This window comes from Rattus norvegicus, chromosome 5 (assembly GCF_021556685.1).
Source record: "Rattus norvegicus strain SHRSP/BbbUtx chromosome 5, alternate assembly SHRSP_T2T, whole genome shotgun sequence".
Lineage (NCBI taxonomy): Eukaryota > Metazoa > Chordata > Mammalia > Rodentia > Muridae > Rattus > Rattus norvegicus.
In genome coordinates this window covers 72,953,091-72,980,143 of record NC_141538.1, presented here as the reverse complement: position 1 = coordinate 72,980,143, position 27,053 = coordinate 72,953,091, and the positions used below count along the sequence as shown (strand labels likewise).

Below are 27,053 nucleotides of genomic sequence, written 5' to 3'. Positions count from 1 at the left end.
AACAATTGCAGAAAGAAGAGTTTAGAGGAAGCGTTTTTCCCTTTCCCACTTCTGCCGGGAATGCGGAGTCCCTGGCTCAGCTCAAGTCCGGAGTTTCCCGTTACCCGAAGCTAGCAGGTCAGGGCCGGGGCTACGAAAGCGGACCCCACGAAGCTTGCACCATCCTCCCCCAGTGTCAGCCGCGGCGCACTGTCGCCGGTTTAAGGGGCGGGCCATAGCTCCACGTGCTTTCTGCTGAGTGACTGAACTACATAAACAGAGGCCGGGAAGGAGGCGGGGAAAAAGGGAGAGAACAGCGTTTGACCGGTAGTAACCCCGGCGCTCGGCACAGCCGAATCTATAAAAGGAACTAGTCGCGGCAAAAACCAGTAATTCCGAGAGCGAGCGAGCGGGCCGGGACCGGCAGAGCCCACTTCTGTCTCTGCGGCTCAGCGCAAAGCTGGGCAGGGGGCGCCGCGGGACCCGCGCAACCACAGCCGGCTTGGGGAGCTGCTCTGCTCCCTGTCCCCACCCCCTACTTTTTTCTCCCGGTTTCTGGAAGGGTTTGTGTAGGGGTTGGGTAAACAGACGCAAACAGCAAAGTGGAAAACAGGTAAGAGGTTCTTCAGTGACTTGGGCATTTTGGTTCGGGGCCAAGGAAGCTTTGGGGAGCTCTCCATTTTGGGGACTTTGTTGGGACTCGAACTCCCATATCCCCTACTTCTGGGGATGCAAATAGGACAGGGGAGGCATAAATGGGGAAAGAATGCTCTGGGACAGATCGTGGTGACCACGGGACGCAGAACGACAGCACTCGGGTCTCCCCGAATCGGAGACCAGGGAAAGCATCTCTGGTGTCTGAGACTCGCCTCTTGGGCACAGTGAGAGCCAAGATTCCCGGGCGTCCGAGGGGAACAGCCACTGGGGTAGGGAGATGAGAGGATCCTTTACAAAGAGTCCCCCTTTGTCTAGCACCGGGTAGGCCGTCGTAGCACTTGTGGAAGTGTCACATCTGAGTCCCCACTCCATTATTTAGCTGGATCGTGTTGGCCTCTAGCTTGGAGGTCCTCTTCCCAGGACTGGGGCGGCATGTCCTTGTTTCCAAAGAACTCTAGTAAGAAGTGTCCTAAACGGGATCTTTTGTGTTATTGCGTGCTTGAGTTCTCGGGCTTTGTTCGACTCGGGGGTCCTGCCCACAGGCTTCCTGCACTCTGGAGCGCTGCATCCCCTGGCGCAAAGTGGGGGACCACTTTTGTTACTTCTAAAGACAGAAAACTTAGAAGAGAGTTTGCAGGAAGCCGAAGCTGGGGTGCCCAATTCATCCTCACCCCTTGGCCCATCTTCCTGCTTTCTGCTAGTGGTCCCTTCGGGCCGAGCACCGATTGAGAAGCTGGGGCTAGGTTTTGCAGCCGAATGACCGCAAGTAACCCCAGCGGGCAGCACAGAACTCGCAGCTCGGGTGCAGGGCTGGGCTCCGCCGCCAGGGGGTGGGGGCTGGGCGGCCTGCGGGTGGCCCCTGGAGACTGGCCCGCAGCGCCTCCTGGCAGGGGAGCCAAGGTATGGCCCGGTGTAGAGTGAGAGTCTAGTCCTTCCCTTCACTGTGAATCTAGTCAAAACTGGTGTTTCCAAACTGGGAGGAACCCTGAGGGCCGGGAAAGCCAGCCAATGTTGTTGTTTTCCCTTCTTCTAATTCTTTTTTTTTTTTTTTTTCGTTTCCTGACTCCCAGGCCATTGATAAACGAGGCATGGTTCTTGGGGGTGTTTACTGATGACAGGCTGGTGGGTAGGTGCCTGTTTTTGTTTTTTTTTTTGTTTGTTTGTTTTTTTGTTTTTTGTTTTTTTTTTCCTGCACTTACCTCTGGAAAGGAGAGAAATACTAAACAGTTTTTGTTTTTGTTTTTTTGTTTGTTTTTGTGTGTTTATTTGTTTGGGAAAACTAAGTATCTGTCACTAGAAGTAATTAGTCTCCTTCATTGGCCTCACTGGTATCACCATTAAAAAACAAAACAAGAATTTACTACCAAGTCCCTCAAAGGACGTTGGCAGAATAAATATATAATAAAGGAAAGATATTTAAACAAAAGGAACACTTCCTGGCTTAAGATGTAGGTCAATGGTACAGTGTCAACCTTGTACAAGACCTTTAGCACCACCCATCACAAAAGCAAAGCAAAACAAAACAAAACAAAAAAAAACCCCACAAAATTTCCTTGACGAGAATGATACACCACTTTCTTTCTGTGGCTCAATCCTCACCTCCCACAACACACACCTGACACATGCCTGCAGGCTAGAAAACACACCCTTACCACTTAGTCATAGCTTGGAACCCAGACCTAAGTCTTAATACTCTACCAGACATAAATGCCAATTAAAAAGTACTACTCCCTTTTCTTTCAAGCCCATTTTTTTTCTATTCTAATACAGACATAAGGGCAACGTATTGCTGTTCCCATCTTTGCAAAAATACAACTCCCCCAACATCAAAGGAGGTACAGACAGCATAGAGAATATTCGAGTGGGTAGTATAATAATATCTAAAATAATACAGGTAAATTACACTTTCTGTTGTAAGCATGTCTTTTCCTCAGCGCTGCCACAAGTCATTAAAATGTTTTTTTTTTAAACGTGATGCACGGAGTTGATTATTATCTATGTGAGAACAAGTTGGATCTGAGGGGTGAGAGAAGGACATTTCCAGCAACATAATGCTCACAGTACCTTTTTGGAGCAAAAATCAATACCATAAAATAAGTGTCCCGTTGTAAAAGTCACTGGTATTCTGGACGACTCATTGGTGGTGACTTGACTATCTGTCTGAAGATGAATATTTTAATTTATTAGCACCTAAAGGTGGGCCTGTTACGGACCTCAGATGCATCTTGATTTGGAATGTGTTCGGGCTTATAGGATGATTTGGAATGTGTTCGGATTTATAGGATGATTTGGAATGTGTTCAGGTTTATGGGAGACCATGAATTAATTGGTCTGGAATCAGGAAGGGTGACTGGGGCTTGTTGGTTTCCCACTTCTGCTCATGGAAGCCCCAATGCCAACACTATCAAAACTGAATGACACTTAGCAACTCAGCTGTGTGCTGCCTTACCTGTGTGAGGGGAGCTGGGACATTCTTATGTTAAGTTTTTTCTCCTTGTTTCTGCACCTCACATACCAGTGTGCTTCCGTGGGCTGCATTTGTAGTGACTGAAAAGTGGTTAGATCTATGCTTTTTTTTTTAAGATTATTTTGAGTTTCTAAGATAGTTAAGTGGACATTCCTTTAAACTTTTAAATTACAAACTTTCTGGACTTTTAGAAAATACTACATAGGTGCATTGCTTTGGCATGTCTGAAACATTCAAGTGTAAATACATTTTTACATATGGTCTAGATGTTAAGTAAATAATGGATTTATTTATAAAGTACCTATGGTCAGTTATTCTGACATCAAAAATTTAAAAGATCAATCGTAATACTTGTTTGATTTACTTGTACTGGGAGAGCACTTGCATTAAAATATTGGAGCCCGCCTTTACACACGGATTTGAAAACACCTTGAATACCAATTATAGACGTGTTTGTGGCTTAATAAGTCCTTACCTGCTGCTGTCCCCGTGTTTCTCAGACACTGAGTTAATCTTCGAACCACGCTTGTTTATTGTGTCTACAGATTAAGAAGGTGGGAGGCTAACTGGTCCTTGGCGCTCCATTGCCAAGTGGCTGATTTGAGATCTGAGTTCAAATTCCAGAAGACTTTAACTGTCCACATTAAGTGAGACTCTGGTACAATTTCAGATACCGTGAAATTTCTGTGTAGTCATTTGCTATCATTCTTATTGGAAGCTATGATCCATATCCTATCCCCATTTTTGCTCTGGAGTAGTCCTGTCAGATTCTCTTCTGGAAGAGAACTTGGTTGCAACACAGTGCAAACAAACAAAACACAACAACAACGAAAACCCCAGGCAGTAACATTTGTTCAATTCTCATTTAAAACCAAAAACAAAACTTGGTTTTAAATGAATGCGATACTCCTGCCTCAGCTAATTAATTGTGACTAGAGTGTGACTGCAGAGTAGTTCCTACAGATAGTGGGGCCAGGCGGTTTACTTTAATCATACGTGAAGTCCGAGTGAAAGCCTCAGACATGAAATGGTTTCTGCAGGCGGGTCTCAAGCTACACCATACACTGTCAGACGTGAACTATACAAAAGCAGCGTGCCTGTTTCTTGTTGACCGTGGGGGACATCACACTTGCTTTCTAAAACAAGACTTTGCAGACTCGAAGACCTGACAGAGAGAATGTCATTCCTCTTCAGAGTCTCCTGGACCCACAGTTCCCTCCCATTGTGCACTTCCATTGGAGCTGCTCCCCGTGCTCATGTATATCATGTACTTAGGTTTCAAAATTATAATCACAGTTTGTCTTTCTGGAGCATGCATGCTTCTCTAAAGAGAGTCTTTGACCCTCTTTTCCCCTTGCACATCATCTGTCCCTCTAATAAGGAAATTGACAGATACTGACTTGAACAGATCTGCATATGTTACGGTCAGGCTCTGAAAAGTGGGGTAGCAGCCACTGTGTTCATGTTTATCACTTACACCAGTGTGTGTTTGAGTATACTGAGGGTGATTCTGGTTGAGGAGATGCTCTTACTAGAAGACTGGATGGTAGAATCTAGATTGCAAAACCTTATCCTACTGTGGGTCAGAAAATAGTTCAGAGAGCCTATTCAGGGGCTGGGTGCTGCTCGCTTCCTGTGTTCTAAAACTACTCCAACAAAGGAGACCTTCTCAGGACAGTGTTAGGAAACGATATGGCCATGGGCATCACTGTGATACGTGGATGAATTTTGGTGCGTGTTTAAATTATTTAGGCTAAATGACTGGTAGAACAAACAGTTCTACTCACCCGTCCCATTTCCATTTTTTGCGGCAGCTGCGATTTGAGACGATGTCTGTGGTGCTCCCCTTAGACTTTTTGGGTTATTCATTAATGCACTCTTACGGATGATCGAGAGATAACTCATTAGGTGACTTAGAGGCGTTAAACACTTTAAAAAGTACAATAGTCTCTTTCGCGTTATCTCTGGCTTTCATACTTTTTTAGGTCTGTGCTTTAAAATCTACACTGTTTAGTGTGTTATTTCCAAGACTTTGAAGCCACCCTGGAGTAAGGAACGGACTCCTGAAGGTCCCACTACTTCCTAATTACAACACTCTGACCACACCTTTAACACACGGACCTTGAGAAGACATTCAAGATGCCCAATTCAGCAAAATTTCTCTTGCTACCTCCCCTAGAACACCCTTTTCTTTGAAAGGGTGAGGAAAACTCACTCCTCTGTGATCCTGTAAACACATTGATACTGATTCCCGAGTGGATACACCCTGTCTATCCGTGAATAAGGAAGTGGATGAACAGTTTCGACGTTGGGAGTAGGGGCAGGCCTATCCTCTCTTGTGCCTGCTGGGCTGTGTTTCTATGGCTTCTGGGTACATTAGACCCTGGCAGGGTTTTTAAAAATCTTTATTAAACTTTTAAACATTAGATTTATTAATTTATGTGTGTTTTGCCTGCACGTGTGTCTGTGCAACATGTACCTACTTGGTCCCTGCAGAGGTCAGAAGAGGACCTTGGATTCTGTGGATTTCGAGTTATGGATGGCCATCATATATATGGTTGCTGGGAATCGAACCCAGGTCTTCTGCAGGAGCAGCCAGTGCTCTTACTCACTGAGCCATCGCTCCAGCCTCATTTTGTTTTTAGTTTGTTTGTTTGTTTGTTTTTTAAAGGCTACAACACCTGGTATTCCCAGGCGGTCTCAGGCACATTCAGGGTGGGATGGCTGTAGACTTCTTCTTTTTTTTTTTTTTTTTTTGTTTTTTTTTTTTTTGTTTTTTGGAGCTGGGGACCGAACCCAGGGCCTTGCGCTTGCTAGGCAAGTGCTCTACCACTGAGCTAAATCCCCAACCTTTTGTTTTTAACATCATCTATTCTGGTCTCTTCATAAGAAAGACCATTCCTTTGTTTTGTGTCCCAAAGCAGTAGGATTCCTTGCCTAGATCCACTCTCTTAGTGGGCATTAATTGGAAATTAAATTCTTACTCTTTTGCTTCCTCAATCCTGGATGGTGTCTCCTCTTTCAGAATTTAGAGTCCTAATGCCCTTTAGAAGAGTAAAGAAAAATTGTGTGCATAAAAGGCTTAAATGGACACTGAATTCTTAAACATTGGCCTGGTCTCATTTATTTATCTCTGTTGGGCCCATTTGAATCCTACGTTTTTCAACTGGAACTCTTCTTGCTCTCCCAAAGACAAAGCGTCCTTTAGCTTTAAGTTCAAACGAGAAGAAAATTTTACAGAACTGCTGGTTGTTGAGGGTCTGGGAGGTGATGTTTTCTTTGTGTAAAAGTATAAAATCCTGATACTAATTTTGGTTGGTGTTAATTGTGATTGGGGCAGGTGTATTTTTTTATACACTTGTTAACGATGGTGTTAGTCATAGTGGGACCTTGAATTTAACATAAAGCCAGCCTTTGGTCCCCATTGCATTTACTCAGTTATCAGTCCCATGGGGGTTTGCAAATTTAACAGCAACACCTTCCCCCCTTTGCCAAGCAAGCCACACTTCACGTGATCAGAGGGCAGTTCTCCCCTGCTGAGGAACCTGTGAAGACCAACTGGGCACTTCATGTGGGGATACTGGCTCTCACCTGATGCAGCCACCTAGTACATTGTTGCTTGGAGACTGGAGTGTGTGACTTTTTAAATGGCACCATAAAATCTGCCTTTTTTTTTTTTTAAATGAGGCCACCAAAGTCCCACCCAGGAGTTGATTTTCATTTTCCCCTGAATACTTTTCCTTTGCTACTCTGAATATTTGATTTGTGGAATCTTAATAACAGAGTCACTTTTAAAGAAAGGAACGCCTAGAATTTTGATAATACTGGACTCATCTGAGATGAATTTTATTTTTGCAGGATCTTCCCAAACCCCAAATAACAGTGTTTGCATCGTCAATACTAAAAAATAAAAAGTGAACACGCCCTTACGGTTTTGTTTTTCAGAACCAATTGTGGTCTTACTCCTCTTTCTCCTCCTCTTCTGATTAGGTAGCCAGCAAAGTGGCTTGTTTGTGTTTTTGTGGAGAAGGTGTCAGTCTGGAGGGAAGGACTCCTGCCTCTGGGCCTCAGCTAGCAGCCTAATGAACTTCTCACTTGTCTAGTTAGTTGGCACTCAAAACTGACTTGGGACATGGGGCGGCTGCTTGCCCTGCTCAGGAGCTGGCTGGTGAAAGGGCCCTCTGGAGAAGCGTCCTGGTATCAGTCACCTGATCTCTAAGCTGGCCCTAGATAAGAGTTCTGTTTGGTAAAAATGAAGGGAATAAAGTTGAGGTAGAAAAACTGTGTGCAGATATTGAAAGGGTTCCTTAAGTCTTTGACTTGAACTTGTGGGCCTAGAGCTCAGGGCTCTTGAGCAGTGCCAAACGTTTTATATTTTGGGATGAGCCCTCTGCCCTACCCTGGCCCCCCAGGAAGGTGTCCTTTTCAACTGGTATGTTCTTGTGAGCTCTATTGTTTGCTTTTTAACACGCCTGGAAATGGTGCCTTGGCTTAGGTCCTTTAAACAACTTATTCAGCAGGGCGCACTTGCTAAGCGGGCAACTGGGGAAGAGCATAAGCAGATCTGAAAAGAGACTCAGGATTGAAGCCCAGACTTCTAAGATAATTGATTTAGAAGTTGGATGAGGGGGCTGGAGAGATGGCTCAGCGGTTAAGAGTTCTGATTGCTCTTCCAGGGGTCCTGAGTTCAGTATCCAGCAACCACATGGTGGCTCGCAGCCATCTGTAATGGGATCCGATGTCCTCTTCTGGTGTGTCTGAAGACATCGACAGCGTACTCATATACATAAAATAAATACTTCTTTTTTAAAAAAAGTTGGATGAAATGGGACAGAGGAAGCTTTAGGCAAGACCCAAGTGAGAATTGTTGGAAAGCGGCCAAGGGCTAAAGAAAACAGCTGAATGGTGGACAGTGTGGAGATAGTAGAGACCCCAGAGGGGATTCTATGGCAAAACCTTGGTATCCTAAAGTGCCCTGGAAAGGCCCTGGAAAGGCCCTGGAAAGGCCCTGGAAGGAAATGGGATTCTCTCTGCGGACCAAGAGAGGAGACAGAGGTTCCTTTAATTGTCTGCCCACTCTCAGCCCCACCCTGGATGAAAGCTTCACTCTGTGAAGTGGGTAGCACTTATTACAATAACAGTGTATACTGTGCTCACTTTGTTCCAGGAACTAGATAAATGTTTTATATACACTGTTGAGCTCTGATTTATGGAGAGGATGCAGGGTGTCAGAATCTTTAGGGTTCCAGAGCCAGTGACCTTTTTCCGTCGCACTGCAGTGATGTGAGGCAGGTATGATTATTTTTACTAATATGCCACGAAACCACAGCTCCCAAGATGCTCTTGGAAAACCATCTTAGAACAACAGGGAATATTGTCCAGTCAGATTTGCAAATCAGGGCTGGCAGGTAGCTCGTACATCAGGGTGGAGGAGTGCACTAGACCCATGCCAAAGTACCTCTTACTCTAGCATTTTGACCAGAGTTGAAGATTTTTTACATTTCTCCTTATGACAGTCAGTCGTGAGGGTGGGTTGGTTTCTACAGGAAGAGAAGGCTCATTTCCTTATGTGCTACATCCCACCCCCCACCCCCCCAACCAGGGAAAAAGCAAATGCTTGTATTATTTGCAAAATTCTTCCTGCTCTATGTTTGTTTAGTGGAACTCGGTGAGAGGTGAGAGGTGATCTCTAACATTTTGTTAGAATTTTCCCCTAATTTTACTACAGAGGGACAAGGGTTCGGGTTCGGTACAGGTCTGGTTTCAGAAAAGACTGGCTTTTAAGCATTTTTTAAAAAAAGTCCCAACACTGGAAGTCTGAGGTCAATAAATAGGGTCATTGACTGACTAACCATCAGGGACTTTAGGATCTCTTGTAGAGTAGAACTGTCACGGACGGGAGGAATTGCCTCTCAAAGGCTAGTTACTGATCGGCTCCACATGCCTTTCTCACTTCCGCTTTTGGGTTTCCCTTTTCATTTTTTTATTTCCTAGCTCTTGCATTGAAAACGAAGCTCTGCGCAAAGAATTTTGTCTTGGATGCTGACTATGTGTCCCCTGTTGGGGGGAGATGCACGCGGCTGTTTGTAATCTTACAGTTATGAGTAAGGATGGACGTTTGATGCATTTGGTGATTTGAACCCTGCTGCCTCCCTAGTTCTAATTGTTGGGAATGATAGCATCGGCAGCTTCTGCAGTCTCCATTGGGAGGTTGTTAGCACAGCCCCTTCTGAAATAGTGATGCTCTCCTGGAGAGGCGTTATCAATTAATTAATTTGAGGTTGATTTTTTTTTCTTGAAGATCTCTTGCCCTCTTTGATTTTTTACAAATTTCAGTGTTAAAAAAATCAGTGTTAAGAATCTTATCTTTAGGTAGTGACATCATTTCTGGGGTATCTGAGTGCCTGTTTCTCGTTTTTGAGTGAAGGCTCATTTGAGGGACCACTGGCAAGGATGGCTTCAGGGTAGTGAGCCTGTGACTGGAGGTCAGGAAAGCTTCATCAAGTCAATTAGCTTAGCTTCAGGCACGTATTAAGCTGGTGGGTCAGCCTTGGAGAAATGACAGGATAGCTCACAGTCCCTCCCACCCCACAGCAGCCCATCTGGTCTGAAGTTATGGGTACAGTGAGCCCGTGCCAGCCAGGTAGTAACCTCATTAGGCTTCTCCCCGGACATGGGTACTGATACAGAGACACAGGCTCTGAGACGCTATTAGAGAACAGGGCTTCTCTAGAGCAAGCATACTCTTTGGGCTTACAGGTTTCATCCATGATATTTCCAGACCTTGCACAACCCTCTGGGGATGAGGCAGGAGCCTCATCTGTGTTTCTTGTTTTTGTATCAGTGTCTCACGGATGCACAATCAGTTGAGTTCAGCACCTTTGCAGATCTGCCATAGTTGGACCTACCCCTGATTTGTCGTTTACTGCCTCACCGTTTAGTGGTATGGAACACCACAGATGTTGCAGTTTTTATTTGCCCATTTTTACCTCCCCTAAGAAAAGGAAATCTACAGACTATGCCTGCAGCTACGGTCCAGAATTTCACCTTGCGTCTGGTTTCTGCTAACTGGAAATCTGTTGTCTTAAGAAAGTAGAGCATAGAGACACGAGCACAGAGAAACACATAGACTTATTTATTGAAAGTTTTTGAGAATAGCTGACATGACCACTGCTATTTGGAAATGAAAATTAGTCGCTGGATGCACATGCTAAGTGTCTGAAGTATTTAGATGGAACTGAGAAGAGAAATACACTCAGAAGAATAAACAGAGGCATAAGAGAAACGGCTGACTGGGAAGAGGCATGTGACTGTTCTCATGTAAATGATTTGCCTGGGGTGGGGGGTCCTCTTCTTCTCATTCTGTAAGACTGCAGGAGAGTGTGGTGGGGATGGGGGCTATTTCCTAAACCCCTAGGCACTCGGTTTACACGTACAGCTATCATATGGAACACAAGCCTTGGAGCTCCCACCCCTTTTATGTCCAGAAAGACCCAACTTCTCAGTTCCAGTGAGACAGCACTTACATGGTCACTGCTTGGGGACTTTTGTAGTTGGGAAACAGGTACTGGCTAAGCTTCTGTGAGTCATGGGTTGAGTGACTATTTCATGGAGTCTAACACTGGAATCCCCCGTTGTATTCTTGCAGGAAGAAACATGACAGGCCCAACCTTTTGTTCCCATACCACAACGGTTTCTAGTTGACAGTGTGGCCATGCACAAACATGGTCTCTCTGTGTATCCTTGGCTGTCCTGGAACTTGCACTGTAGACCAGACTGCCCTCGAACTCAGAGATCTGCCTGCCTCTGCCTTCTGAGTGCTGGGAATAAAAGTGGTGCCAGCACTGCCAGGCCCGGCCCTACATTTCTGTCAACAGAGTAGAGGTAGTCTGGGAAAGATGTTCTTGTTTGTTTGTTTTTTTCCTACTATGCTAACTGAGGGGGATAAATTCTTCGACTTGACCTTTACTATGTTTCTAACTTCTGTTTTCAGTAGGTCTCTTGTCTCATATCTCTTTGAGATACATTTGTCAAGTTCTAAATGTCAAAATGATCTTGTCAGGAAGAGAGTGGTAAACAGAATGCTAAGTGACTAGGTCCATCATTTTCCCTGTCCACCAAGTTTCCTATGAACACCTCTCTCTCTCTCTCTCTCTCTCTCTCTCTTCCTCTCTCCCTCCCTCTCTCTCTCTCTTCTTCCTTCCTCTCCTCTTTCTCCTGCTTCTCCTTCTCTCCCTCTCTTTCTGTGTATAAATATGCATGTGTGTGTGTTTGAAAGTGTGTGTGTGTGTGTGTGTGTGTGTGTGTATGTGTTTTCTTTTGCTAGTGTCACAGTCTGCCTAGCCCTCCAGTTTGCTTTAGGGATGAGTGAAAAAAAAATTATAATGCTGGCTGGTGGGCAGCCAAAGGTTGGCTCAGCTTCTCACTTCTTCCTTCTAGAGATGTCCTCTCATGTTGCTGACTTTTCTCTGCTGAACTGAGGGTCCCTGAGAATAGGATTTATGCCTTTCTTACTCTCACTGAATCTTACCGGTCCTTGGCAGCACATGACTTGTGATGGTGCCCACTAGATATTTGTTGTGGTTAATGGGAGCCTGGCAGAGTTGAGGAAGAGGTTGTTTGGCTGAATTACTAAGTAATGATTTCCTATTTACCTACTATACCCCCTCTCGGGGAGCCCTACCGTAATCAGTCCTTATCGTATGCAATCCTTAGGTCTAAAGCATAGTGGGACTCTTGGTGTTTGTCAGGTATTATAATAGAAAGGGACTGTTCAGTGTCAGGTTTATTGATATATGATTCGCATTCTGTAAAATTTACCCTTCTAAAGTATGCAGTTGGGCTTTTCACAGATGCACGAATGGTGTAAATGGTGTAACTCCAACCACGTTCCAATATTCTCGTACGTGCTCCTTTGTGGTCTTTTCTTGTCTTCACCTATAACCTTTGACAGCTTGTGGCCTGGTTCCAGTCTTTCTTGTTTCATTTCTTTTCACAGTGCTCAGTACAACTCAGACATTATGTAGCTGTCTCCTGTGTGCGCTTTATTTCTCTAAGCGTGCAGCTCTTGAGATTGTGTGTGTCGCATGTGTCAATGCTGGGTTCATTTTTTTTTTTTTTTTGCTCGGTGATACTCCATTTTTGTTTCCTCACTTGTTGATGGACATTCAGTTGTTTTCAACCCGCTTTTCTCTGTGAGGTCTCTATAAATATTTGCATATGTCTTTGTGTGGGCTTTTGCTCTCACTTCTTTAGGGTAAAATGAGGTGGGGCGATCAGGTCGTTTCACGACTGAATGTATAACTTTATAAGAAGCTATCACATTTTTCCGAAGTGGCTCTTGTCACTTAGGCTCCTGAAGTCAGTGTACTGAGTTTGATTGATTGCTCTACACACTTGCTCATCCTTTTTAAGTTTAGGTTTACTGTGTATACTGATACCTCATTGTGTTTTAATTTGCATTTCCCTATAAGTACCGGTGTGAGCATCTTTGCATATCCAGGATTGTTGTCTTAGGAGACTCTCATCTTCTATAGACTCTAAAAACTTCCAAATGCCAGTGGCGTTTGAAGTAAAAATTGCTAAGCAAATTGGTAGAAGATTAGAGCAGTCATTTCTTCCAGATCTGTCTTGCACAAGTCAAGGTCGGGATGTGGAAATTAGCAGGTTGAGAAGTGAGACTAATGCCGAGAATCAGAGAGATGGCTCTAAGGACTTGATCCTGGAACTTTGCAGAGAGCCAGTTCCATGACTGCAGTGGTTTTGGGAGGTCTGTGTGGTCCTGGGCTAAACCTGGTGTTCATGCAAAGTAGACTTCAAATCACTTAAGCTTCCCAGGGTGCCTGAGGGAGTCACCAGGGAAGCTTTGCAGTCCTTTGTGACTCTTCTGAGCTTGCTGTAGAAGCAGCTGAACAGGGCTCTCTCCCTAGGGACAAATTGTTTGAATCAGTTAATCAAGCTTGAGAGATCAGTTACCACAGGCCCAAGAATGCTATCATCCTTGAATTCGGAGACCTTGCTTTTCATGGCCATGTTTTAAAAGCTTAATTGAGGCCAAAGCCCCTACATGCTTTCAACAAGCCGGGACTGATTTATTTGTTCGCTGGAAATAACTGGGACGGAGGGTCAGGAATACTGCTGTCCCAACTCAGAAGGGGACAGACACTGCAGGGAAAGTACTGCTCCTTCAGATGTTGATAGAGAGAGGTGACCAGGAAGGATTGCTGAGCTAGTCGAGGGTCTGCGGAGACCCAGAGTTGTGGTGGAATTAGGCAAGCTCACAGTTCTGTAGAAAGTGTTGTTCTGTGGAAAGGAAGAGAACAGTGTGGTCCTAGGCATAGGAGAGAGTAGGTGTAGCATGTCTCCAGTGTGTGAGCCCTCCAGGGCTTGGCCAAGTGGGTGAGAGGAGGTGAGAGTTGCTGGAGGCCCACCAGGGAAGTTGAGTAAACCTGGGTGAAGACTCCATCCAGGGTGGTGGGAATCTAGTGCTCTTGTGTCAAAGGGAGGAGAATGGGGCGAGCTTGGAGCCAAGGAGGCCAATTTGGAGTTGCTACTCCAGTCATGCAGGATCAAGATAAGAGCAGGCTCTTGATGGGGGTGGGGTGGGGGATGGGATGATATGATTCTGAAGTGGGATCGCTTCCAGCCGGTGCCCGGAAATTCATGTAGGGGCAGGAGCAAGTGTGTTATACTTCAAAGCATTGAGAAATCCAGTGCACAGGATTGCCTTCCCCACTGTGCTGTTTGAGGTTTGCCTGTTCACTTCCTTGGAAAACTGATGTGGAAATGTCCCATTGGCTTTTGTTACCTGGGTAGAAGGACTCAGGCATTTCCGCTCTCTTGGGGTAAAGTCACCCTCCGCATGGATCTCCGCATTTGAAGATGGAGGTGGAGGTGTGGGTGGGGATTATGCAGGTGTCCAGGAAGAACGGGCTGCAATGTCACCAGTTTTTGTTTTCACGGCCAGAGAAGAACTTCTCCTCTGGTCTCATGACATCCGCGCTGTGTCCCTGGGGAACCTGGAGTCTAAAATTGGTTCCAGAGACTCAGAAACTCATCAACTTCTAGGAAAATCTCCTCCAAGAAAACTCAGTTTTCCCAAAGGGTGCTTTGCAGGGCCATATTCTCTTCTCTCATCTCATGAGTGCCCTGTGTGACTCTGTCTTTATTTCCCTGAATATCTCTGCTCAGGAGTCAGGAAACAATTCCAGATATGGATTTGGCCCTAGAGAGCAACCCTAAACTATCGAGAGCTTGTCCTTCCTACTCTACTCATCCCACCTCTCACTTTCCAGAAACTAGAAATAACAGAATGTCCTCTTAGATAAGCAGTTGTTTCTCTGCTGGAGGATACGGGCAGCCGTGCAGCTGAGAGTGCGGGTGGGAGATAGGAACCTGGGTTTCTTTGTCATCTGCCTTACGCCTTTGCGCTGCGTTCTGAATTTATTTCCATCCCCTCCTTTAATAGAGTAGAATACCATACAAGGTAGATGGCTCTGTCCCCTGTCGGAATGAGGAACTTGCTACTCAGAGGCCATGGATCTCGTCCTAGGATCACAGTTGGGGATCTGGTGGGCTAGTGCCCACCAGGGTTCATTCTGCACCTTAGTTTCCCTCTTGTTACACTACATTTATTGTATTCCAGATGGTTTTTTTTTTCCGTTTTACAATGGGCTCTGAGAAAATTTCTGTACCCTGTAAGTCAGCTAAGTGATTCCTGGAGAGTGTCTTTAACTGGAGAAAAATCCAGTTAATAATTCTTTAAGTGCCACTTACAAACAATTTGGTCATGTCCTCCCTGTCAGTTCTCTGAGTCCAGTTGGCTTCACCTAACAGGGAACTGCAAGCCAAATGGTACTGGCCTTCCACTCACTATTGGCCTACGTCATCTTACTTTTGGAGTAAGGACCTGTGGGTAGTCTGTGTCCTTTCTGGGTTTGCTGAGCAACAATAAAGGCTTTAGGGTTTAACTATCATAGAAGTTCTGATTTATTACATTACTAATAAATGACCTAGAATTAGCCATTGTAGGGCATCCGTTTTTTCTGGACATGTTGATTTCATTTTCTCCCTTCTTTCCTGGAAATGTTTAATCTTAGTCCTCTTGTATTAGGGAGCAAAAGGGTATCACAGGGACCTAAAATCCTATCAGAAACCGCCTGGGCATTGATCAAGATCATGGATTTTGAGTGCAGTTTTTGATTTTGTCTCTTAGCATTTCTGCCCAGTATCCCACCTGTCTATGCTAGAAGGCTACTAGAAGCCACAGTCACTAGGAGTCATTTCATAGCAGTGTTTTCTGCTGAGAGTTTGTGACTAGCGACCATTGTCAGGTCCCGGCTTTGATAACCCGTGCGTTCCTCTTCCTCTCGGCATTTTTCATTTTCCTCCTATTCCAAAGCCACTGGAAGTTTTCCAGCGTTGAATAAATACAGCTGAGTAGTGGGTAACAAGGACACTGGGTAAGGAGGACACAGTCTTTTGTATGACCTCTTCGTGAAACTCTCTAGGACGGTCAACGGTCCCCCAAGGAGACCTTCGCAACATCTAAGTAGGAGTGAAGTGGCCATGTGTTCTGGGGTACGGAGAGCAAGTCCAGAAGTGTGCTCCATATGTCCCTACTGTAGGAACCTGCCATGTTCACAGATGCCCTGCTGGGATCAGGCCTTGGCAGGCGCTCTTCTCTGTGGGATACTGTTTTCTTTCCGCAGAGACGCAACACCAGCTCCATCCATATCACATGGGAGCCAGGTGTCTGTGACACTGCTTTGGTGTTTACTCATCGTCATCTCAGACAATCTCAGCTTCCTACTGGGGGAACCGCCTGGCTAATGATGCCGTTTATCACTTAGAAGTGTCCAGCTTTGTGGCCAGATGAAAACATTGTCTGTAGCGAATGTTAGGGGATATCACTCACTCCAGGGATAAAGGAGGATTTATAAATGCTGCTGACGGTTCCTGGTAGGATACATATATTCATAGGGAAGGCAGGCAGACCTCTGGAACACTAGGATGTCATGCCTGACCTCTGTTTTGGCCAGGGAAATTTACTCTCTCATACCTGTTGTCACAGATGTATTTTTCATTCTTAAATGATCACCTCAGTGTGGCTCACATGATGAGGACCATTGATTGCACCGAGCTGGCAGCCTATAGCCAGCAAGCCTCCCGGAAGCTCTGTCTGGAGGTTGGCAATCCAGGACTCATGACCCTTTGACGAACCAGCAGGGTGTTAGAGGTGTCTGGTGAGAGGGTTGGAGCCACAGCTCTCTTCGGCATAGGGCTTCGAAGCAGTGATTGACAGCGCGCTCTCTCTCTCTCTTGTTTTATCTTTCAGTTAATGACCAGCCACAGTGTCACAGCTCCGTGCTCTGGCTGCTTCCTCCAGGGCTCTCAAGCCACACACACAGATCACTGTGGGTGCTGGCAGAGGTAACATGGCTTGTTGGTCTCAGTTAAGGTTGCTGCTGTGGAAGAATCTGACATTTCGAAGAAGACAAACAGTAAGTTTCTCTGTAGGGTTCTTTCTTGCTCTCTCCATGGGGAAGGACTGGGGGGTTGGAAAGGGAGGGGAGGGTGTGCTCTTGGCTTTCACGTGGTGGTTATTGAATGAGTAGACACGGGACTGTGTGGCTCTGATGTGACCCATGGCTCAACATGAAGGGAAGGTGATCCATCAGGCAGAAATAATAACATGAGTTTGTGCTAGTTTCTGACACAGGTGCTGACCTCTGCAGCCTGGCAGAAAACAGCCCCCACCACCCCACTATTTCCTTTCACTGAATTTCTGGTAACTCTGCCGCTCTCTGTAAGCCTCAGTGTTTCTGTAAAGTGAAATACCAAAGCATGTCTTAGAGATGGGCCTGGCGATCTCAGCATTAAGCCTTCCTCAGCAGCCTGGAAGATTATAGTAACTGAGACTTGTCATTTCTGTGGAGGTATCTAAGCTACCCGCTTTCTATGTAAGCCAGTCTTTCTTTGAGTACTCCAGGCCCACTGTTACTTCATAGGTGAATGTCATTTTTCTGTGGAAGACTGTGAAGACTCTAGGGCAAGGCGAGCTCCCTGAGACTTAGGTCAGCCTTCCATGTGGTGCCTTTTTCTCTGACCAGTTTGAGTCTTCTCATCCTGCCCTCTCCGCTTAGCTACACGTCTCTGTAGCTCACTTCTAAACTTGTTTCCTGTCCTGCACTTTTTTTTTTTGGATCACAAACCTTCATCTCCACCTGGCTGTCTTAATGAAGTTCAACCTGTCTGTAACCAAGATAATCTATTGAACCCTGACGAGAGTTTAGCTTAGTGTTTCTTGAAGTAGAATAGTACTCGAAGATCTCCTATAAGGGAACAAACATACTGAGGTGCTCTTTTGTTCACTGATGTTTTTATTATAACATGACTTAAGTATATTAGTAAAAATAGATTTAAACCCTAATGATAAAAACAATAGGTCCCCATGCAGATTTACAAATCAAAGCAAATAAAACCTGAAGAAGGACATGGCAACTCAAATTATCACCTTAAGTGTAGTAAGAACACTGACTTCATTTAGCCGGAATCCAAAGTATAAGTTGCCACGTGAAATATGGTGGTAGAGATGGTGACACGATGCTGGCCATTTTGAATTTGGCCAGTCTACTGGAAGGTCATGGTGACTGAGATGATACAGTGCTGGCCGTTACTCAGTGCTAATGATTTAGTTCTTCATCCGTGTTTCTACTTGGGCAGCATCCATTAATCCCATCCGTAGGCTGTCTTGGTCATACAGTTGCATGTACTAATATAAACCTGAGTTTCGACAGCTTGTGGCACAATTTATGCTGGAGTCAGTAAATTCAGATAGGTGTTCAGATGATCATTGAAATGGAAACACAGGAAGTTTAAGATCTTCATGGAAAACTGAGGTGTAATCCTTTGAATGTTCGTGCGAACACACACACACACACACACACACACACACACACACACACGGAGGGGGGGGCTAGAGATTCCAGCTTTACAAGAGTTTTTGCTTAGCTTTTAATGTTACAAATGAGGAACCTGAATTCTTGAATTCAGGGTCACTAGTGAGAGAGTGATGACTAGGATCTCTGTGTCCATTGTCATTAGTAATAATGACAAAATATAATGTACATTGCTATGCTATAATAAAAGACAATAATTAGGATGTGCTTCTATGAGCGAGGCCCCTCATGTGTTGTTTATATATTTGTTTTATAATTGCTGTAGGTTGACTACAGGGCCTTGCACATGCGAGACCAGAGCTCTACCACTGAACCAAACAGCCGACAAAGTGGGAAATTAGTTTGTATTAGTCATTCTTAAACCCCATGAAGTAGTTTCTCCTTGTGGTACAGATAACAGATTTGATGTATAGAGAGACTAAGGAGTTTTCCAGATGTCTGCACTGCTAGCATTTGACTGCCAATAGTCTGACGCCAGAAGTAGTATGTTAGACTATGTTAAACGGTGACTACTATGTTAGACTGCCATTTATTTATTGATCTTTTTGAGACCAGGGTTCAGGTATCCAGGCTGATCTGGAACTCGCCATATAGCCAAGTCTGCCTTTGAACTCCTAATCCTTCTGGCTTCCCTCCCTAGTGCTGGGAATAGGTGTATATCACCATGCCCAGCCTTACATCACTTTTGGTGGCATAATTTTTGAAAACTTCTCTATCAGCAAACCTTGACAGTTCTGACTTTTCTCTTACCTACGTCCGGCACCTCACAATCACTCCTGGGTCCTGATGGTCCTAAGTCGGTTACATTTGCCTTTATACTTTGGTCAGTATTCCCTGCCTGTCCTCTGTATGTCTGTCACTTTCCTACCTGGTGGTAAATTGTCTCTGCTTTGATGGGCGCATTCATGAGTCACAGAAAGTGAGAAACATCACTTTAGCAGTGAAAACTGGGTCTTGAGGGAGCTTGCTCTGAATATCAGATTTTACAGGTGGGGAAGCTGAGGCACAAAGTGTAGAGGTGATCTTCTAGATCAGTCAGGAAGAAGCTGATCTGGGGCCAGAGGCTGAGCCCTCCTCATTCCAGTTCTCAATGTTTGTTCCCTTTCCCAGTCTTTTGCAGCCACATCACAGCACCAAGCTTGAGGGAGGAGGAAGTGTAGGCTATGGGTTTCTGTGTCCAGGCAAGGAGTCAGGAGTGCACTGTCCAGGAGCACAAGACGAGGGCAGGGTTAGCTCCTGAGCCAGTCTTCATCGGACTTGATCCTGCTGCTTCTTGCTCAGTGCTGCATTTGCATTATGCTCACAAGTTTAAAGTTACTAGGATTAGAAAGATAGACAGATTTAGTCCAACGTAGTTTACTGGCGAGTCCTTGTTGGAGTGGGATGTAGGGACACAGTCCTTGGACACAGGTGGCCTTTGTAGGATACATCATTGCTTACCAGCTTGTCTGAGTCATCTCCCTTCCCGATTGCTAAAGTAAATCCATTTTGAGAAATCAGAAAGAAACACAGTTGATTTCCAGTCACAGACACTTCATGAGCAGAACAGGTACTGCCAAGATCTAGCCTGGCTCTTGGACAGTTATTGGAGATGGGGCTCTAACGGACACAGGCTCACTTACTCCTGAGGTAATGTCAGAACCTATTGGATACAGGCTCAGTCCTGAAGTAACGTCAGAATCCATCTCCTGGCATCCTTATAGGCCGGGCCTTTAAAGGTTGGCTTTACTTTATCCTTAGCAACTGCTGTGTCACTACTGTCTAATCCATCCAGTTACAGTTTTGTAGGGATGGGAACTTGCGTGAGCCTTCGGTGGCACTTTCTTAACTCACAGAATAAAAGCCCATTATGAAAGGGCAAAAGTTTAAAGCCCCTTGATAGCCACAGTGCTTGGACGTTCATTGTAGGATGCCCTGGTCCTACAAACATCTGTACCCATGGCCTAGAGCCCAGAACAGAACCTGGTACTTATGATGTGTGTGATAAGAATCTGCCTGATGACTGGTGAGTGTGTTGCTGGTCTGTTATTTGAAGGTCTGGGAGCATCTAGGAGAACTAGAAAGAGTGTGCAAAAGCTCGGAGCTGAGGAACCCCAGCTAAAGGCAGCATTGGTCTTGTTGCAGATGACTCTTAAGAACTCTCTGTCTCCATTCACTGTGCAGACTCATGGGGTCCATCAATCAGAGTTAGTTTTCCAGTGTTTCTCTTGGGCAAAGAATACATTGAGTTGAGTTGCAAAAGGGTCCAAAGCTCAGTTTGGGTCCAAAGTACCAGTCAGCTAGTGTGTGGGCAACAGTTATTCTATGCAAACAGTGTTTGGGACAGGAAGGGGGTGGACTTCAGGATATCAGGATCTTCCTCTGGCTTTGGGCTTGATCCAGAGGCCAAGGTCTCCACAAAACAGAAGGGACAATGTGAGGTGGCCAGATGGACTCTTTGTCTTTGCCTTCAAAAGAAAGAGCAAATTCTAACTCTTAAGTAAGTTGGAAGACTGCTGGTAGGACAGTCTGGAATGAATGTGAGAACGATTAGGACTCTTGCTTCCTGAGTAGTTAGAGACTGTCACAGTGTGTGGGAACTCCACTTCCCTTTCCTGTTTCCCGGAACATTTCTTCCTGTCCTTAGTTCCAGCTCAGTAACCTTGGTCATGGTTCTCGTCCCAGCGTGGCCAGCCCTGTGCCTCGGTGTTCTCCAGAGCTTTGGTTTCCTCTTCTAGAGATGAAGAATGCGAGGACAAGCCCGTTTGTTGTTTCTCTTAGATAAATGTTTGCTGAGCATCCATTACTTGTGGGAGATTGTGCCTCGTGTACAGTGATAAACCAGACAGGCTTTGTTCCTGTCCTTAATGGAGCATAAGAGTTTATCGAGGGACGAGGATGTGAAATGTTAGCAGCACACAAGTAAAAATATCATTACAACATCTGGAAGTGTTAGGAGTAAAGCAGTGAACTGTGGAAGTCAGGCTTGAGTAGGGTACTTCATGGCACTCAAGCTTGGAGCCCCAGAATGGTAGCAGTGTTGTTAGCATGCACAGATCAGGGGCTCAGACTTTGGGAGACACCATATTTTAGGCTGAGAAAACAGAAAGAAGCCAGGGGCACTGGCTCACTAAATGAAGAGCGCCTGGAGATGAATTGGAAGATAGATCCTCCAGTTAAGGACAGACAGTTGAGTTTGATTTTATATCTGAAAGGAGCCCTTTGGGTGGGCCCAGCATGAGTAATAGGACTCATCCTCTGGGTCTTGATAGCGAGGTAACTGGAGTGGTGGGAATGGCAGGAAGCGTTTGCCATTCTGTACGCACACACACCGACTGATGGACTGTGCTCCTTGGCAGGGCTTGGCTCGCACGTCCTCATCTTTGTAAATAATCTTTATAGTGATGAGATCTGATGTGAGGCTGCCCTTGAGTGCTTCAAAAGCACCTTTATGTCTACTATGCTTTCATTTTCACAATAATTCCGTGAAGTCTGTTTCACCGATGAAGGGCACACCATTGGTAAGTTAGTAAGAGAGGTGTGGGATCTTCTGGCTGTCAGTCTAATGTAGAATGATGTCATTGGCATCCCAGAGAGCTATATGTGAAGCCAACAGTGCATGTCTGTAAGCTCAAACCCTATCGGCAGCATTTAGCTTGTACCTGGTGTTTGCTGTTTCAAGTGAAATCTTCTGAGGGTCGTATGCTTACAGCACTTTCTTACTGTTATGTTGGTTCATTAGTCCAGGATCTCAGGAGTAGGAATACTGGACAAGATGAAGTGGCCCTTGAAGTGTGTGATCAGATGTCCTTCCAAAAGACGGGCCAGTTTTAACAGTCATTACGAGGGTTCTGAGTGGTTTTGCATCAGGCTTTAGCGTTCCAGGGGATAGGTATGGCTTATAAATTGTCCTTCCCTCTGGCTTTGAACTGATTAGGTTTGAAGATTTCATTTCAGGTTTTGCACATATGATGAAGTCTTTGACATCAGGGACAGATCAAGTTAAATCTGTAATTTCATATTCACACCATGCCTGTAAACTTTGTAAAACAGTAATTCCTTCCCTACTTATTTTCGGTACATTTATAAAACCTTGTCCACATAGGGACATTTCTGAAGTTGTTCATTTGGAGATTTGACGAGTGTTGGTTGCTGTGTAACCTTTCTCATTGCTGAGGGGTTCTTCAAACGCCTGACAGGAAGCGGCTTACAGAAGGACTGATTTATTTTGGCTTGCAGTTTGAAGGTGGCTGGTTGCATACATCTGCATCAGGGAACTGCAAGGGATAAATGTCTTTCCCTCTTTATATTCAGTCCATTGGGTGATGATGCCCATATTTAGAGTGGATCTCTTCCTTACTCAATTAAGACTCTTAAAAATACCCTGTCAAGGTACACGCAAAGCTGTGTCTCTTTAATTTCCTCCTTTTTTGGTACGGGTTTCAAGATAGAGTTTCGAACTCATAAAGATTCACCTGCCTCTGCCTCCCAAGTGCTGGGATTAAAGGTGTGTGCTACTACCGCCCAGCTCCTCCACATTTCTTAATCCAGTCAAGTTGACAGTGGGTGGTAACCATAGAGTTAGTTACCTGGTATTTCCAGAGCGCACAAGTCTTCCTTTGGTGAGCAGCCTGATGTTTGGGCAACCAGTTGTCCAACTTCCCCTTTAGCTTTTGAAAATACTCAACCATTATATAAGGTTTCCGCTTGTTTATGAGTTTTCCCACTGTCATTAATGTTTTTTATTTGCCCCACATTGTATCAACTTAGATAATCATTAAAGGTGTATACGACACTGTTATTAGAAGGCTTCCTGTTGGTTCTGATTAATTTACCACATTTCCAATTCATCATGGTTAATTCTGCCATGTTTCTTGGATTAGTGACCATGCTGCAGACAGAAAGCATATTTCCCTCTCCTTGTTCTTGGTGTCCGTTTTCTCTGATTCTTTGTCTCTGCTCCATCCAACCCCAGCACCTGTAGCTCAGTGTTAAGAAACAATCACTTCATTTTTCAAACATATAATAGTTTTTGTTCGTTTTGTTTTTTGACTACTGTTATTCAGAAGATCATTTCCCAGGGCCAAATTTTATTCCACTGATCTTTCTGTGTTCTTTAGACATAACCCTCGAACCACCCTAAAGCCTTGAATTAATAAGGATAAATCTTGAAGGTAAGACCATCACTGCTATATCCTTAGGCTCGATAGCTAAGCGCACTCGTGCAATGACTGGGATGCAGTGTGTTGGCTTCTGCAACCCGGAACAAAAGTTAAGTGTGAATATCCACGCGGACAGTGAACGTCTGTAGTGTGTGCGATTTGGCACTGCCCTAAATGAAAACGCAAAAATGGCTTGGTGCTTATGGATTCTTACGATGACGTCAGAGCTGCTGAGCGTGGTTATAAGCGGCATCATTTACTGGAAGCAATGTTTGTTTCTCAGAACTTCACAGCAGCAGCTCTCAACTGAGGGCATGACTCTTCCTCCATCCTGGGACATTTCACTGGCACAATTTCAAGTGTGCCTGTGCTACTGGGATTGAGAGGTAGAGGGCAAGGGCGCTGCTGCTAAACACAACATAGTTTGTAGTAGAACTGCTAACAACTAGCTGTCCTTCAAAGCCATAGGTGTCTTACTGAGAAGTCCTCATGCAGGTGTGCCCGTTCCTCATCCTCGGGTTAGAGATGGAGAGTTAGAAGGGGATACGTGTGTGCTCTGGGATTCCCTCAGACAGCTGTGACTTTGATGACAATCACTTCTTGAATACAACAGTTCCTACCATTGCCACTACATGGTGGGAAGATACGGAGTTGGTGTAGCCATGAAGGACTTTCAAGAGTTTTCAGTAGGATCTTCTAAAGGCACAAGTGCCATCTTTGTCCCTAAGCTGTTTTATTCACTCCCTGTGCTTAGGACAAATGGTAAGTTAGAGACGAGGAGAAGCCTGACTTTGATTAGTAGATCTAGAATAGCATCCCTGGAGAAGTCAAGTTTAGTTTCTAGAGGGAGGGGATGTGGAAATACATAAAGTTCTGAGCTTAGGTGTGTTTGATGGTTAGACAGACACAAAAATAGTTCTGGAGGCATAGGGTAAAGAAGCATAATTAAATTGTATCTCTTGTGAGCTCCTTGATTTTGGTGGTGTGAATGTTGTATGCAGAGTCTCCATCCATCCATCCATCCATCCATCCATCCATCCATCCATCCATCCATCCATCCATCCATCCAATTAGTGCTCAGCTTAGTAGAAGCTTTGAAAGGTAAGGAGTCTACATGTTCTACATGGTAAGGGAAAGCAGCAGGAGCTAAAGGAAATTGGTGTGCTTAATGGCGAAGAGAAGAGGCCCTTAAGTGAGATTGGCTTTCCTTGGGTAATTTATTAATCAGCCCCAGTTCTCTTGTATGTAAAGTGAGTATTACAGTAATAGTCCTAATTTGGATGTCTGACTATAAAAGATATGTGTGTGTGTGTGTGTGTGTGTGTGTGTGTGTGTGTGTGTGTGTGTGTGTTATGTTGTGGGTGTTGTGCAAATTGGCTATCACGATTAGCACTGTCAGTTTCCTTCATATCTCTTTCCCTGACCTGGTCACAAATTCTGCCTTCACCTCCTGAAAATGATGTATTAGATTTTCTTCTGGTGCTTTGCTGCCAGAACTGTGGTAGGAAGCATTCATTCTTTCAGTGGATGAACATACTCTGACCACGTGATGCTTTGCCGGTCTTAAGTGTGGGGCTCCAGAGGTGTCCTGAACACAAGGCTTGCTTTACTGGCCCCTATATGTGATGAATTAGAACGTGTGTCTCTAGCGTAGCACTGTGAGAGGCAGCCTGGTGAGTCCTGTACAGATTTAGGCATGAAGATTTGGGTTCTAATGGTTCTTAGTTTTTCTGAACCTCCATTCTTCACTTATGAAATAGTGTCATTGCAACCTTTATGAACTAACTGTTGGGGACAAGAGTCACAAAAAATCACTTCAGTATTAGCTATAACTGTTACCCGCCTAGAGAGTTAACTAATCTTGTGTCTGTGGAACATGTAGACGTTTTTTAGTCTATGCCGTGTAGGGAGATTTTATTGTTTTCTACGGGAGATGCCTGCCATTGTCAAATAGAATTTCATGTGACCTCTGGGATCAAGTACAACTGGCCGCTGGTCTTGGCTCTGCTTAACTACTGTTGTGGCTTGCCCTTCCTCAAGCAGTAGACTTTTCAGTGTAAAATGGGAAGAATGGTAGTTCCACACCCACAATGAGGTTCTGAGGATTAAGGAAGCTAACCATGTAGAATGAGCCTGGTACATATTGGGCTCTCCATAAATGGCAGCTTCTGTTGATCCTGTTAGTTGAAATAGTGGCATCAGAGCCTCAAGACAAATGACTTGTATATTCTCAGCTTAATTTTATACTTTTCAGGGTTCATTATTCTTTAATTCATCCATAGCCATGTCATTAGAAGAAGCTTTATTCCTAAAGATGCAGGCTTAGAACGTATTGGGCTCTGTGTCCGTGTTCTTGGTTAGTGAGAGCTATGTTTCATAAATGTTGCTATAGTGACCAAGTAATATATTATTGCCCATTGGATCTATCATTAGATATATGCTAATGTAACTGTTTCTCCTCTGCTATATGATTAAGTTGTTTGTTTACAACACTTTACAGTTATAGCATTTCAAATTATGTATACAGCTTTTTGGGTTTGGGTATTTTTGTTTGTTTTATTTTGTTTTTGTTTTGTTTTAACTTTGCTCTTTCGGATGAATTCCCAGGAAGATTATGCTTGGGCAAAGGGATAAATGTGGCTTGGACTGCATATTGCCAAACTTCTTTCCCAGAGGGATCAGCTGATTTTTGTTTCCATCTTTCTGATTTTGAAAACTTCAGTTCACTCTCTTACCCAATACATGCTTACCATGTTGTGTTTAGCCCTTGCCATGTTGCAGACTTACTTAGAACATAGTAACAGAGGGGAGAAGCTCGTGTGTAAACACAGCTCTTAGGCCACTCGCTGATAAAGGCAGAGTGTACCTGGATCTCAGAGGAAGGGCTCTGGCCTTACCGGTAGGGAAGTTATTTTCAGTGTTTAGGGATTCCAGGCTGTGTTCTCTGGTGGAAAGTCATCCCCATTCCCCACCCCTAACCAGTTTACAGAGGTGTAATGGACAGTAAAAGTAGTGTGGTGTCATGATTTGCAATCCGTGTCCATTACCCTCTCCCAGAGGTGTGGGAAATACATTTTCTAGGAAGGAAAAGAGAAAAGGTTTGCAAACGGAGAGGTTTTGCTGCTTCCTTGGGGGTTATTAACAGACATCTTTAGTAAGGTTAATCTTTTCTTCTATGATCCTGGCCATTTTATATCTTAATGTGCTCTTTGTGTAAACTGTTCTTTATAGTTTGTGGTAGCTGGGGTTCATTATGGAAAAGTTAAAAGAAGACAAAGGAAGCATAGAAATGTCATGGTTTTGTTCTGGAATGTTCACAGCTACTATCTTGTTGCAGTTCCTTCCCAAAGATTCAAAAATGAGCTTGATGTGACGCCATAGCGAAATTCTTAGAAAATTCAAAGTTACTTATTTAAACTAGGAAAACCAAACAAGGTTACAAACAAACAAAAACAAACAAACAAAACAAAACAAAGCAAAAATTCCAAATGCCCTTAATACTCCAAAGTACCAGTTATCCAGAGACGTTTACTTCTGATCTCTTCATAGACAGGAATATCGAGATCATGACAAACCGTAGTTTATAAGACTGTTTTCTATGATGAATTGTGTGCCCATTGAGATAGATGTTAAGAGTGCTGTGTGGAAGCCAGTGATGGGGGCAAAGGAACTATTGAGGTTTGTGGGGGTGTGGGCATAGGAGAAGGGCTTCCTGGCTCAGGGGGAAAGTATCGTGGTTGGTTCTTGAAGCCTGGGTAGAAGGGAGCCTGGAGAAGTAGGCAGCAACCATTGCTACGGCCTTGAAGAAGACAAAGGTGCGGAAAGGGGTGTTCCAGGAGCTCACACACA

General features: G+C 44.6%; 1 protein-coding gene across 2 annotated transcripts in view; it reads left to right on the top strand.

The window, feature by feature from the left end:
* The first annotated feature begins 370 nt into the window (after positions 1–370).
* Positions 371–27,053, top strand: part of Abca1 (ATP binding cassette subfamily A member 1) — a 123,756-nt gene continuing 97,073 nt past the window's right edge. For both annotated transcript variants that reach the window (XM_087548928.1, NM_178095.3), the window contains 2 exon segments: positions 371–592; positions 16,440–16,605. In XM_087548928.1, the coding sequence (XP_087405054.1) occupies positions 16,540–16,605 (66 nt within the window). In that variant the 5' untranslated portion in view covers positions 371–592; positions 16,440–16,539.